Raw genomic sequence first — 15,515 nt, 5'->3', positions numbered from 1 at the left:
AAAAGTACAAAAAATTAGCTAGGGCATGGTGTGGTGGCACATCTCTGTAGTCCCAGCTACTTGGGAGGCAGCAGTTGCAGTAAGCTGAGATCGGGCCACTGCACTCCAGCCTGGGCGACAGAGAGACTCAGTCTCAAAAGAAAAAAAAAAAAGAACCCTAAGCTTATACCATGTGGAGTAAGGACCTCATTTTTAATATTAGGGTTAGATACTAAAGTATAATTATCCTAATCCTTAAAATAACCTTCCGAAGCTATCAGCCTCATCTTACAGAATGGCAAAAATGAAGTTGAGGGACATATGTATCTTGCCAACACACACAGCCCTGGGCTGCAGAGTCAAGATTAAGATCCAGGCCTTCTGCCTTCATACTTTCATGTGCCAAGGAAAAGAGCTAGATAAGACTGTGGGATATCCAAGATCTTGCTGTTTAAATGTTCCCCTCACCTGAAAACCCAAGAAGTTAGGCCGGGTGTGGTGGCTCACACCTATAATCCCAGCACTTCGGGAGGCCGAGGTAGGCATATTACTTGAGGTCAGGAGTTCAAGACCTGCCTGGCCAACATGATGAAGCCCTGTCTCTACTAAAAATACAAAAATTTGCCAGGTGTGGTGGCGGGTACCTGTAATCCCAGCTATTTGGGAGGCTGAGGCAGAAGAATTGCTTGAACCCGGGAGGTTGAGGTTACAGTGAGCCAAGATTGCACCACTGCACTCCAGCCTGGGTGACAAAGCAAGACCTTGTCTCAAAAAAAAAAAAAAAAAGAAAAGAAAAAAAAAAAAAAGAAAGTTGCCTGATAATTCTTTTTCACGACTACTGAAAAGATGGGAGCCTGAGAGAGACTTAACAGGAGTAAATACTTTAAAAACAAATTGTATGGAACTGTACCCACTCTGAGGATGACTGATACAGTTCCAATATTCTAAAGAAGTGTACCTTTTCCAACAAAGCAGATCTTTTGTTTACATAGAAAACATTTTGTTATTTTTGGAAGTTTGCTTAACTATTTGTAAGTGGCTCTTTGCAATGAATGGATTACCTTTTTTTAATGGAAAGAAAATAAATTCAAAATCTATAAGCAAAACTTTAGTAATTTCTGACTCTAGGTTTCTAGCATCTTCTATTTCTTATGTGATTTAGACTCAACACTTTCCAGTGAGTTAAGTACTTACATCCTCTGGCTGTATAGCTGTGCCCATTTGCCTCATAATACATTTTTTTTTTAGACAGTCTCATTCTGTCACCCAGGATAGAGTGCAGAGGTGCAATCTCGGCTCACTGCAACCCCCACCTCCCAGGTTCAAGTGATTCTCATGCCTCAGCCCCCTGAATAGCAGGGATTACAACGCACACCACATTTTTGTATTTTTAGTAGAGACAGGGTTTTGCCATGTTGACCAGGCTGGTCTCAAACTCCCAGCCTCAAGTGATCCACCTGCTTCTACCTCCCAAAGTGCTGCGATTACAGGTATGAGCCACTGTGCCCAGCCTGCCTCATGTACATTTCTAAGGACTCCTCTTCTCAGCTATCTCAAGCTGTTTTTATCATAAGAGACAGGACCCAGCTCATTTTGACAAGAGGAACAATATACCCAGCTGTGTCCTCCCTCCATTTGAGTAAACTTCCAAAACTTGAGCCACTAAAATAGATTCCATTCCTCTGACCACCTAACAGTTCTCCTAACATGGGTCAGAGAGCAGAACAGTTCTTTAAGCTGGTAGGGGGAGAGAAGCACTATCATGTTAGAGCAGACATGAATGTGTAAGGGAGAACAAGCAGAGGAGTGTGTGCAAGAGGCAAACCCTGTCTCTGAAGTGTGACGAGTATATCGAGGTTTCTAGCTGGAAAAATGTTCAGGGTGATGAGTTAAAGAATATCTCAAAGTTTTAATCAATAAATGCAAACCAGCAAAAATATCAGTAAAATATTTTTAATGCCTACAATTTCTTATATACATAAATTGCAAAACTTTCACCTGTATATGCAAAAGTATATTCTCTTGCAGGTCAACAGCACCAGAAAACAAGCTAAGCTACCTAAAAATTTTTTTAACTTGATTTGTCCATTATGTAAAAGACAGGATGGATTTAATAACTCCAAAGAAATCTCTATCTCACTCTTAATCATACACTAAACGTCTGAATATTTAATCACATCCACTCAGAAAATAAATAGTAGTCTAATATATTCAATACATTGAAAATAAAACAGCCAGTCTCTCTTCATATATTTATTCTCTTTCCAAACATGTTTTGGTCTCCTGCTATATCTCAGAAATTTACTAATAGCTGCTTTAAGTTACAAAATACAAAACAATTTATTTCTTAGAGAAAATCTTGGGGATTATATTAAAAATGAAAATTTGAGTTCCCACATCCGTCTTTTGAGACGGAGTCTCACTCTGTCACCCAGGCTGGAGTGCAGTGGCACTATCTTGGTTCACTGCAACCTCCGCCTCCTGGGTTCAAGCGATTCTCTTGCCTCAGCCTCCCCAGTAGCTGGGATTACAGGTGCGTGCCACCGCACCGGCCAATTTTTAAACTTTCAGTAGAGACGGGGTCTCACCATGTTGGCCAGGCTGGTCTCGAACTCCTGGTCTCCAGTGATCCGCCCACCTCGGCCTCCCAAAGTGCTGGGATTACAGGCTTGAGCCACCAGGCGCCCGGCCAGACTTACTTTTTTGTTAACGGTCTTTGAACGGTCTTTGAACCTTTTCACGGCACACATGTAAGGCTGCCTGTGACATGTGGTACCCTGGCCTCCAACTGGACATAACTGCATTTATAGTTTAGAGAAAATACAAAGTTCTGAAAGTAGCCTTAAAAGAAGTGCTCTTTGCTTTGACATACCAATATCAAAAGCAAGTGGGACTGTGCAATCAGAGCCATGAGTTTTATGAAAACTACTTTCCTTTCACATCGTTTGTTAGAAAATGCCACACCCATCATCATGTAACATTATTACAATCATGAAATATTACTACATTCGTGATTAACATTACCCAAAAGGCACATCTTCAAATGTTGAATTAAGAAAATCCAAAAATTAAAACAGTAGAGAATACATTAAAAATCAAGCATTTAATTTGTAAACCTTAATGAAATAACAGCCTACTCCAGTTTCTTCAAAGGTTTGTGAGCTTTTTATAAGAGTGGTCAGGAAGTGCAGAACAACATGGAAGACAGGATTTGGAAACAAGTCCAAAATTTAAAAGACTTAACCTTTTTTTTTCTTTTAAATGAGACACAGAAGTGCTCTTTTATAATGTTGATGCAAATCAACATTTATATTACAGAAATGCACTCAGAAGTAACAGACACACAAGGTTAAAACCTGATTCTTCCCACTAAGTTCTGGAAATTTATTCTAATATAATGGTGCCTTTCTGTACAAAGAACGGTACCATATCATAAATTTACCACTAGTAAATTTTAAGCCACCAGAAATATTTCAGCTGTGACAAGCACTTGATTGTAATGACAGATTTCAGAGTCTGAATATTGAAAAATATATATATCCAATAAAAAATTTTTGAAGGGGGAATAAAAGCACATAAATGGCAGCAGAGGAATTGGTGTTCTAAGCCTGTTTTATTACATGGGACATCACACTACCCTTAATTTCACTGAAGGTATCTGAGATGGGTGAGATAAAATCAATAGGATTTTCTGCTACCATTGTAACAGTTCTATATGTAGTTACAAAGGGTGTCATTCCTAGTGATGATGACACCTTTCATGGGATTCAACTTAAAAATTAAATCCTTGCACTTTCAAAGTTTGAAACTCAATTCAAAATGAGTCAGTCGTAAAAGCCTGGCTCATATGGTCCCATTAAGGGAGGCTAACAATGGTAATCTATAATACCCAAACTTGAAGAATAAAGACTTTATGGATAAAAAGGAATAAACCAAAACATTTGGGCCGTTGAAGTATAAGGGCCTGTTGTAGGACAATCCCTTCTACTTCCTAATCTCCCCCATACAATGGCTTAAGATAGCCAGAATGTTTATTTTAGAACGTTTATTATTCCTACAAGCTTATGTCTCACTTCCCCCAAGCCTCTGTACTTACAGTCAAGGACAAATGCTCTCTAGCATCATATCTCATTTTCTGTTGCTGACAGTTCTTGAGACTTGGCTTCCTTCCAGCCTGATCCTAAGTCAGCCTGACTGGAACTACTTGGACTTGAAGCTTAAGGGATATTAAGTCTATATTTATGACTTTAAAAAGGGTGAAAATGAGTTTCCACAGCTCAGTAAAATAACGGTAACAAGGAACATCCCTTCCTACCTGGGGAAAAAAATCTCTTCACAGTGCATAGTTTGAAATCAAAGTGCAATATGGGCAAAAAGAGAAGGTGGTGCTCTCGATACCATAAATTTAGTTTTTGGTTTTCTGCCATTAATATTTGCTAACAAATTCAAGCTAAAAAATGAAGTCATTAATGTCACGAGGTACGGGGGCACCTTGGGATTTCAAAATATTTTTATGATGGGGGAGGAGAGGAGCGGGGAGCCTCACATGTTACTTCCTTATTTTATAAACTATTACTCTTTCAAATCTAATGTTTGAATAAAATATTTTTTCTTCAATATAAAAATGAACTTTTTTAGATAAAAATCAATCAGCACAGTGACTTTGTCTATCTTACACTAAAGCCAACATAACAGTAAATCTGAAAGGAAAATTTAGAAAACAATATTATGCTGTTATAACCTGTATTTTAACTTGAAAATTTTTTCATTAATTCTAGCCACCTAAATTAATAAGTAAGAATGCTCAGCATCCAATCCATGAATACAGAATTTATTCTACTTTGTACTTCAAAGTCACAGGATGACATCATATGATAGTTATAAATTCTACTCTACATTTTCAAGTTCTCAATCCATAGATTAGGACAAGTCACTTTATTGCTGGCAACATTCATGGAAGGTCCAGGTTTCTCATAAAAAGACTAAGTTTGATTGGGAGCAGGGCAGTGCCCTACTCACAGATCAGCAGAATTATAGAAATCAAGAGACAACCTTTTTTTTCCTTTCAAAGTAGCAAAGGAACAATAAAAGATTGGCTGACTGGTGACTGGCCCCACATAAGAGTGCATAGCTCATCAGGATCAAGGCTGGCATCTGTGAACAGTTAACTTCATAAGAGCACATGTGGGCATTATATCATCTGCATTACAGATTTCACCCTGGAAAATATCTGAAAATATTTTATGCTCAAATGACAGCCTGCAAATGACAGTATGCATTCCTTCTCCTTGAGTACCCAAGTATAAATCTAAAATGGTAAGGGGACTTCTTCAGTCTGAAGGCAGGAAATCCTTGCAGCAGAGCAGCTCTAGAATTTCACAAAAATAAAAGCAGCAGCTAACGCCTCTTCAGCTTCTTGGCCCTTCGACGTTGCATTTCTTCTTCTTCACGTCTCATTTCCTCTAAGTCCTCTTGCATACCTAGTCTTAAGCTGCCAAAGAATTTTTAAAGGGTATTTGTCAATATACATGAGATGATCAGTTTCCTTAAAAAGAATGAAATTTCCAACTGGGAGCTCACATAGATTGTGCTGATGCTGTCAAAATGCTTCAAGGCTTTACCACTGAAAACAAACTAGCAGGGCTATTTTTTTACCAGGGACCACAGACCCAAACTGTAGTGGGAAAAAGAACTCACACACCACAAAAACCTTAGTAACCTTAGTATTTCCATTAAAATAATAAAATATAAGTTTATCTCAATAGCTTTTAAAAATAAACAGCAAGAAGCATTTATTCATTAACATTCTATTCTTGTTCTCTTCCAACACTTTAGTTTGAAATTTTATGGGCAAGAGGGAGAAAAAGATTTAGTATTCTGGCTTGAGGCTGAGGTGAATTATTTACCTATAATAACACTATGGCTGGGCACAGTGGCTCATGCCTGTAATCCCAGCACTTTGGGAGGCCGAGCCAGGCGGATCACCTGAGGTCAGGAGTTTGAGACCAGCCTGGCCAACATATAGTGAAACCCTGTCTCTACTAAAAATTACAAATATTAGCTGGGCGTGGTAGCGCACACCTGTAGTCCCAGCTACTTGGGAAGCTGAGGCAGAAGAACTGCTTGAACCCGGGAGGCGGGGGTTGCAGTGAGCTGCAATCATGCCACCGCACTCCAGTCTCGGTGACAGAGTCTTAGACCCCGTCTCTTAAAAAAAAAAATGAACCACTATAAACAAAGTAATTACTTTTTACCCCAGTGGAGAAATTATCATTAGCTTACTATCAGATAGCCAAACAGAAATCAGAGGAAATATAATATACCTATATCCCTGAGGCCAGCAATGTTACAGGTTACCAAGATTGAGATGTGTCTGATGCAGAAAGAAAAGCAAGAATTTGGCCAGGCGCGGTGGCTCAAGCCTGTAATCTCAGCACTTTGGGAGGCCGAGACGGGCGGATCACGAGGTCAGGAGATCGAGACCATCCTGGCTAACACGGTGAAACCCCATCTCTATTAAGAAATACAAAAAACTAGCCGGGCGAGGTGGCGGGCGCCTGTAGTCCCAGCTACTCGGGAGGCTGAGGCCGGAGAATGGCGTGAACCCGGGAGGCGGAGCTTGCAGTGAGCTGAGATCCGGCCACTGCACTCCAGCCTGGGCGACAGAGCGAGACTCCGTCTCAAAAAAAAAAAAAAAAAAGAAAAGCAAGAATTTGCTACAACAGGATTAGGGGAAGCGTCTAACATTTACTGTGTATCCACACATGTGAGGCACTACACTAGGCACCTTGTACACATGTCTTAATCCTCGTAATACTTAAATGAGTAAAACAGCATATTCTCATTTTACAGAAGAAAATAGGCTGGGCATGGTGGCTCACATTTATAATCCCAACACTTTGGGAGGCTAAGGCAGGAGGATTGCTTAAGCCCAGGACTTTGGGACCAGCCTGGATAACAAAGCAAGACCCCATCTCTTAAAAACAAACAAAAAAACCAGTGACAGTCCAGTGCAGTGGCTCACGCCTGTAATCCCAGCACTGTGGGAGGCTGAGATGGGAGGATCACTTGAGGCCAGGAGTTTGAGACTAGCCTGGTCAACATAGTGAGACCCCATCTCTGCTAAAAAACAACAAAAACCAGTGAAAAAACAGAACTGTTAAGGAATTTGTCTAAGGCCCTACAGCTAGTAAACAGGATTGGAATCCAGAATTCTCTGGCCCAAAGCCCAGTTCCCAATGGTGCAACTGTAGCTATAAGCAGAAAGGAATTTTTAGGACATTTTTGCACAAGTGTGTTAAATTTTATGCTTACCTCTTTGCTTCTTCCTTCTGCTGCTCTTTCCAACTACTTTCCATGTAACGTAAGGCATAATCACTTTCATCTTTGTATCTGACAAAAGGAAATCAAAATGATAAAAAGAGAAAACTTCAATTTTCAAAAGGAACTACGTCCTCTCATTTAAAAAATCAGTATCTCCTTTAAAACTAAATCAAGCACACATTTAGAATTACTCCTTGCTTGGCAGCGAGTGACGGGAGTGGAGGATGGATAGAGGTAGGTTTCTGAAGTAAAGACAAGTTTTAGATAAGCCCTTATTACCCTCGGAGGGCAACTATTCTGAAGCTAATGTTCATGAAGGTACCAATCCTACAGTGCTTCTTCAACTCACTCACCTACATTTACTTGATAATTTATATTAAAATTTGAAAGCACGGTATATATGAAAATTATTTTATATATAATAATCTAATTTGAGCTTCATGACCATCATGAGGTGGGGAAAGACTTTAGACCAGAGGAAACTGAAGCAGATAGGTTAACGGACCAAGAACATACAGCTTGTTCTTTCAAGAGCCAATCTACTTCTACTACACTAAGCTGCTTCAATCTCACTAAATATGTATCTTGTAACAATGTAAAAGGGTTATTTTTTGTTCCTCATGCAAATAACTACAGAAACTATTTTGAATTAAATATAAAATATTTAGTGCTACAAGAGTACATTTATTTAAAATAACAATCACACAAGGGTTCCTAATTAAGAATTATATTCAGTGCCTCTACTATTAGTTTATTACCCCATGACATTAATTATTTAAAATAAAAAAAGGATGTCATAGTTATCTGAATCTTCTTTAGTCTTACTTTTTTCGGTCATAACCAAAAATTTCTCTAATGTGCTTGGATATTTCTTCCTGAGGCTCTCCTTCATCTTCGATAAAATCTTCCATTTCAGAGTCGTATTCATCATCATCATCTTCCTCTTCATATTCTCGCTGCCTTTTGTAACCAGTAGGGAAGGGAAGCCTTTGAGGACCTAAGAAACCATAAAGAATATTACAACTTAAAATAGTTCCAATGCAGTTCTATGTAAACTGAAATTGTGAGTCATCATTAAGATGGTATCCTTAAAAACCAAAGCAAGCAGGCTGACCCTTAGCACGGAGTCATCATCCTTGCTGTGTCATGGTATCCAGGAGGAACAGCACTCTTGTTTTATCCCAGGGCTTACCAGAAATGTCTTGTTACATTTTCTAGCTTAGTAGTGCCAATATTTCTGAATTTATAAGATCAGTAAAATTTCTTTTTTTTTTTTTTGAGACAGAGTCTCACTCGTTGCCTAGGCTGGAGTGCAATGGTGCAATCTCGGCTTACTGCAACCTCTGCCTCCCAGGTTCAAGCAGTTCCAGTTCTCCTGCCTCAGCCTCCCAAGTAGCTGGGATTATAGGCATGTGCCACCACGCCTGGCTAATTTTGTATTTTTAGTAGAGATGGGGTTTCTCCATGTTGGTCAGGCTGGTCTCAAACTCCCAACCTCAGGTGATCTGCCTGCCTTGGCCTCCCAAAGTGCTGGGATTACAGGCGTGAGCCACCGCACCCGGCCAAGATCAGTAAAATTTCTAAAAATAATACAGTTTACAAACCTCCACAGAATCATTAACTTTTGCCAAGTAAAGACCAAAAGTAGCAGCTACCATCTACTATAATCACAATTTCATTTAAAAATTTAAAGTTGAATGAAGTATGAATGATTCTCAGGATTATATTGTTCAAACTGAGTAAATTTGACTGTAGGAAAAACTCACTACATCATCCTTTTGTCATTCTGCCAAAAGACTGATAAAAACTTTGCATTTTTTTAATCAAATGCTTTGATTAAGACAGGCATTGATCAACAGCCCAGCATCTGGGAACAACTACTTTCTAGTTTTTGATTACAGACACTTCTTTTGTTCTTCTACGGTTGTTATAATATGCATGGCTTGTCTCCCTAGCTTAGTTTCTCAGCCTTAGCTCAATGACATTTCGGACCAGATAATTCTTTGTTGTCAGGGGGCTATCCCATGCACTGTTTGTCAGCAGCATCCCTGTCCTCTATTCAGTAGATGCCAGTAGCATCCCCCATAGCCCCAGTTGTGACGATTGCCAAAAGTCCTCTGGAGGGCAAAACTGCCCTTGTTAAGAATCAATGGTCTAGCTGAACTAGGAAATTTAAAACAAGTAATTCAATCATTGGTTCCTTTTTATATTCTCCATGGAGCCTAACAAGTGCTTTAATAAATGCCTATTAGCATAAAGCAAGTATGACCTAGCAGCTAGCAGGTGCCACCAGTGATCACACACCTTGGGACAGTAGATTCCTCAAGGATCAGTGTTTAGGACCTTGATACTAACCATTATAACAAGCAGAAACACAAGTACAATCTAAAAACAGTTCCTGGCACATAATGGGTGCCCAAGAAATATCTGCTGAATAAGCTTTCAATTACACTCTGATCCTTGAAGACAAGTCTCTTTAGTCCTCAGGAAAAAGTAGATTAATTCATCCATTGTAGCATACATATATAAGTCACGTACATTCACCCTGAATGTTCACAAATCACAAAGCTAAGTTTATCACACTTGGGGACGTTTCAAGGGTGAAAACAGAGATCCTAGACAAGTCTCTTTCTAAAGACCTTTCCAAGCCATGATCATTAAAGGAACTCTCAGCAGGGCATAGTGACTCATGCCTATAATCCCAGCAGTTTGGGAAGCTGAGGAAGGCGGATCTCTGAGCCTAGGAGTTAGAAACGAGTATAGGTAACGTATTGAGACCCCATCTCTATAAAAAATAAAAAGTTAGCCAGGCATGGTGGCACACGCCTATAGTCCCAGCTACTTGTGAAGCTAAGGTGGGAGAACTGCTTGAGCCTGTGACTGACCCTGTCTCAAAAACAAAAAAAAAGGAACTCTCAACCACAGGGCAGATAAAACATCATGATTCTATCAAAACTACACTACATTAAAGGACAGCATATGAGGGGTTCACAGGGTCCCTGATAATATAAAAACTCTTTCCAATTTCCTAATGCCAAATATATACTCCTTAGGGTGAGGGGAACTTTTACCTTGGGCAGATCTGTAGCCAGATAGGGGAGGCTTCATTCCATTCATCTGTCCATTGCTGGACCGGCTAATGATATTCTTGGAAGAAATTGTTTCGGAGACAACAGTGCACTTAGGCTTTATTGTGGGACCTGAGCTACTAATTGTTCGCCCAGGTCTCAAGCTGCTCACTGGTCTTCCTGGGACTGAACTACTGATAGTCCGTCCAGCTGGAACAGAGCCACTTACGGATCTCCCAGGGCCACTGACAGACCGCCCAGTGGGGCCTGAGCCACTCACTGGTCGTCGAAGTTCATGTGGACTGCTCACAGGTCGGCCAGGGCCACGAGAGCTGCCCAAGGGTCTTGCAGAACTACCTGAACCACTGATGGGTTGCCCAGGGCCACTTGAGCTGCTTGCAGGTTGTCCAGGGCCACATGAACCACTGACTGTCCGCCTAGAGGGATTTGAGTCATTGGTTGGCTTCTTGGACCCATTGATTGATCGCTCAGGTCCTGAGCTGGAGCTGCCATTCTGGCGCTTAGGCACAGGGCCAGAACTAACTGTGGGTCGAGCAACCCCTGTGCTGGGCTGCCCAGGGGCTGAGCTAGAGCTGCTGCCTGGCTGCCTGACACCTGGACTCTTAGCCTTATTGTGTGGGGTGACCATGGGCCCAGGCCTGGAATGGCTAGGATGGGATGGAGATTTTTTGGCTTTGTGCTCAATAGCAGATTTCTGAGTCCTGCTAGCAGGAGTCTTTGGGACACTTGGTGAAGAGGTGCTGGAATGAGGCTTTCCAGCTCCATTGAAAACAGGTCTGTCGTGGCCCTCACGAAGTGAGGGTTGGGAGCTATTGCCAGATCCTGCCTTGATCCTCTCTCCTGGCATGGATTTTGATGAAGACCAAGCAAGGTGTTTCTCATTGGCCATGCTGGGTCTTGATTTCTTTTCAGCATGAGGAAGGGGCATTCCTTTGGAAGAAGGATGCCTGTCTCCAAAACCTTTGCTTAGTTTTGTGCCCACACTTTCTTTCTGAGAGGGTGCCTTTTTGGACACAGTTGGAGGTAGTTTTCCATCTGTCTCAAGTTTTTTTCTCCGATGCTTTCGTTCAAGGAATTCTCGCTCCCTAAGTTCTTCTGCAGTCATAGGTCGCTCTTCTGATTTCTTCACTACCTTGATTTCCACTGGTTCAAACTGCTTTTTCTCAGCCAGCCTGAGTAAATCAGTGAAGTTCATAGGTGGTGGGGCACTTTTAAGGGGGACCTTTGGTTTGCTTTCAACTTTGGGAGGTTCTTGCTCTTCCTCATACTCCTGCTCTGACTCTGCGTGATTGTACTCAAGGAATTCATTCTCTTCTTCCATTTCATACTCTCGGTCGGTTCCTTGGCTGGTATGGCTTTCTGTTGCCTGCCTCTTCTTTGACTTTTCCTCAATAGGAATCCCATTGTAACCATGGAAATTATCCTTTGTCCTCTTGGCCATAGCTCTTGCTTTCTTGTCATGTTTGAGCTCAATTCGCTTTTTCACTAGTTCCTCTTTTCTCCTTTTCTCCTCTAAGGCTAAAACGGACAAAACAAGAATATGTTATTATTTCGAGATCTCAAGATTGCTCAAGTGAAAATACAATATTCAGGTTACAGTTTGAAGACATCTAGGAATCAAATGAGGAAGTCATTTGAACAACTATCAAATGAGTCATCTTTACATAATGAGTGGGAGACATATGGGTTTTTCTATATGACTAAAGCAAGTGGGAGACTTACTTTTCAGCTTTAAATATAGAAAATACTTCAAACCAAATACATCACCAAGTTAAAAGAACATTAATATCCCCTTAGCAGTTGTTACTAATTACGATTCAATGAATACTTAAACATATTGAATCAGTTTCTTTGTATCTGCATGAAGAACTATTTGAGATAAAGACTTTAAAACTTATCTCTAGTTTAGCCTTTTAGATAGCATTCTGTTAATAAAAATTAAAACACAAAATGGGTAGAAACACTTTCAGAACCAAAGTTAAAGAATGGAGTTCTTATTGGGGATTTACTATGGCCAATTAGAAGATATGGCTACTAACCCCCAAAAATCTGTTACTTCAAGGGGAGAAAAAAAGAAAACGTTTATACAAATGATCGAGATAACATATGTAAAGCCATGAATACAGTCAGTTAACCTGGACACACACACACACACACACACACACACACACACACACACACACACACCCTCCCAAATCTGTTGACCTGTTATGTTTTTATAAACAGCCACTGGTTTAGTACAAGCTAGATGTGAAGATGGAAGACTTTAAAATTGAGAATAAGGCTATAGATACATACCTTTTCGTCTAAGCTCCTCTTCTTTCCTTTTAAGAAAAGCTTGTACAGCTGCTGATTGGACACCTTTAACTTTTGGGTCTTTTTTTGGAGGCCCCACTGCCAAACTATACCTTTTCTAAAAACAAAAACAGTAAAAGTTATAAGCAATTCAACTTTTAAAATATATTATTAGGTATAAGGCACTGTGCCAGGTAATAAGAGGTATAAATGTTAACTGTGAAACCTATTCTGAATAACTGAGAGATCATATAACCCATAGTAAAGCTTAGCTATAAAATTTCAGACTAAATATTTATTATGTATGATGATTTTTGGGTACAAAGTTTCTATGTAACATCCCAAAATAATGCATAAATGAACAATTCACAGAAGCATTGTTTTCAGGCTATTTTCCAAAAAAGTACCTGGACTGGGTAACTAAATGAAATCACCACCTAGAAGAATCGATTATTTGTGTTTTAAAATTCTGATTTAGGCTGGGCTCAGGGGCTCACACCTGTAATCTCAACACTTTTGGATGCTGAGGCGGGTGAATCATGAGGTCTGGAGTTCAAGACCAGCCTGGCCAACATGGTGAAACCCTATCTCTACTAAAAACACAAAAAATTAACTGGGCATAGTGGCAGGTGCCTGTAATCCCAGCTATTTGGGAGGCTGAGGCATGAGAATTGCTTGAACCCAGGAGGCAGAGGTTGCAGTGAGCCAAGATCCTGCCACTGTACTCCAGCCCAGGTGACAGAGAAGACTCCGTCTCAAAAAAAAAATTCTGATTTAGGCCAGGTGCAGTGGCTCACACCTATAATCCCAACACTTTGGGAGGCTGAGGCGGGCAGATTACCTGTGGTCAGGAGTTGGCAACCAGCCTGGCCAACATAGTGAAACTCCATCTCTACTAAAAATACAAAAATTAGCCGGGCGTGGTGGCGCACGCCTATAATCCCATCTGCTTTGGAGGCTGAGGCAGGAGAATGGCTTTAACACAGGAGGCAGAGGTTGCAGTGAGCCGACAATGCACCACTGCACTCCAGGCTGGCGACAGAGCAAAACTCTGTCTCAATCAATCAATCAATCAATCAATAAGTAAATGTATAAAATTCTGAGTTTAAAAATAGCCTGCATTAGAATGAAGCATTTCGAAGTCCAACTTTTCAAACAAACAGAAAAAACTACTCCTCACAACTATTTTCTCTCCTGACTACTCCAGATGATTTTCTAGTAGGGACTCATAGCTACGTATGTTATTTCGCCTAGAACGTGGAAACATTGAAGTTTTACTTTGACCACACACAAAGACTAGGGGCAAACCACAGTAAAAAAGCATTTCAAAAAATCTATGCAATAAAGGCCCAATTCCCGGCAACCTTTAACTGTAGCTCTTATGTTCAGTAAATGTTAATTTGCCTCACAAACTCTTTTTCAGACAGGTTCCTATAACACCCCAAAAATGCTCAAATTATCCTGGCACAGATGAAGCCTCTGGACCTCAGTTTTTATAGAACTGCATCAAGAAAATACTAAACTCAAGTAATATTAATTTGAACTACAAAAGGAAAAATATTTCCACTTTATAAGTACCTATTATGAGAGAAATATGATGAACATAGAGCTAAAATAAATTCAGACCAGGGATGATTCACCTCTAGGACCATTCCGAATTAAATCCAGGAAATGAGATTTTTAAAGTATCCTCCTTTTTTTTGTTTTGTTAGGCAGATGCATTCTCATCGAATGTACCTGTTGCTGTGGCTAGCAGAAAAAGAAACATGTCCAAGAACAAATTGAGACAACTTAGGAACCAAAAAACTATTCCCAAATATGTATGAAATTCTTGGAGGAAAACCAAAAGATATGTGCTTACTCTACGGCTGCCAAATACGACATATCTTGAAACAGGCTGGAAGTTCTGAGTAAATTAGTCTGCCAACGAAGCAGCTAGCCAAGGAAGCAGGCTCTAATCCAACCTGAAAATCTTGCATGATGGCAATGCTGAGAAGTGACATATCCCTAATAGAGAGAAATCCCAAGACAGCATCCAGATTTCTTTCCCAGTCACCCTGGCTAGGCCACAATCAGATCCTTTAAAGTCCGTATCTTTGTAAATTTAATTTTAGACTCTTTCCATAGTGGATAGGGGCTCAATATTTAAAGGAGAAAAAGGAGAAGGAAAGGGAGAGGAGAAAGAGAATACTAACTAGATATATATAAAATTGTCCTTGTTTACAAGAAAAGAACCATAAACACAGGTCTTAATCACAAGCAACTTACATTTTCATTGTGGAAAGGGCACCATGAATATGATTCAAATTAAGACATACAAAAACTTGTAAGCAGAGGCACACACTCAGTCTACTCCATCCCATTAATGGATTTGGAAGCAGAGGAAGGTGGATTTTTTTTTCACCAACACTTAAGATTTTCCTGGCCAGTTGCAGTGGCTTATGTCCGTAATCCTAGCACTTTGGGAGGCTGAGGTGGGAGGATTGCTTGAGCCCAGGAGTTAAGAGCCCAGCCTGGGCAACATGGTGAGAACTCATCTCTTTAAAAAAAGAAAAAAAAAGGCTGGGTGCAGTGGCTCACACCTATAATCCCAGAACTTTGGGAGGCTGAGGCAGGCGGATCACAAGGTCAGGAGATCGAGACCATCCTGGCCAACATGGTAAAACCCCATCTCTACAAAAAATACAAAAATTAGCTGGGCATGGTGGTGCCTGCCTATAAACCCAGCTACTTGGGAGGCTGAAGCAGGAGAATTGCTTGAACCAGGGAGTCAGAGGCTGCAGTGAGCCAAAATCATGCCACTGCACTCCAGCCTGGCGACAGAGCAAG

At 40.5% G+C, this 15,515-nt stretch overlaps 1 protein-coding gene across 1 annotated transcript in view; it reads right to left on the bottom strand.

Annotated features, from left to right (window-relative positions):
- Positions 1 to 1,916: 1,916 nt before the first annotated feature.
- SPTY2D1 (SPT2 chromatin protein domain containing 1) overlaps positions 1,917 to 15,515 on the bottom strand; it is a 28,116-nt gene continuing 14,517 nt past the window's right edge. Inside the window, exons 2-6 of the mRNA XM_050755388.1 lie at positions 12,690 to 12,804; positions 10,374 to 11,909; positions 8,128 to 8,299; positions 7,294 to 7,371; positions 1,917 to 5,470 (exon numbers count right to left, since the gene is read on the bottom strand). Of these exons, the coding sequence (XP_050611345.1) occupies positions 5,377 to 5,470; positions 7,294 to 7,371; positions 8,128 to 8,299; positions 10,374 to 11,909; positions 12,690 to 12,804 (1,995 nt within the window). The 3' untranslated portion in view covers positions 1,917 to 5,376. The remainder of the gene's footprint in view (positions 5,471 to 7,293; positions 7,372 to 8,127; positions 8,300 to 10,373; positions 11,910 to 12,689; positions 12,805 to 15,515) is intronic.

The sequence above is a fragment of the Macaca thibetana genome, chromosome 14, assembly GCF_024542745.1.
Source record: "Macaca thibetana thibetana isolate TM-01 chromosome 14, ASM2454274v1, whole genome shotgun sequence".
In the NCBI taxonomy this organism is placed as follows: Eukaryota; Metazoa; Chordata; class Mammalia; order Primates; family Cercopithecidae; genus Macaca; species Macaca thibetana.
This window is presented reverse-complemented; position numbering and strand designations above follow the sequence as displayed.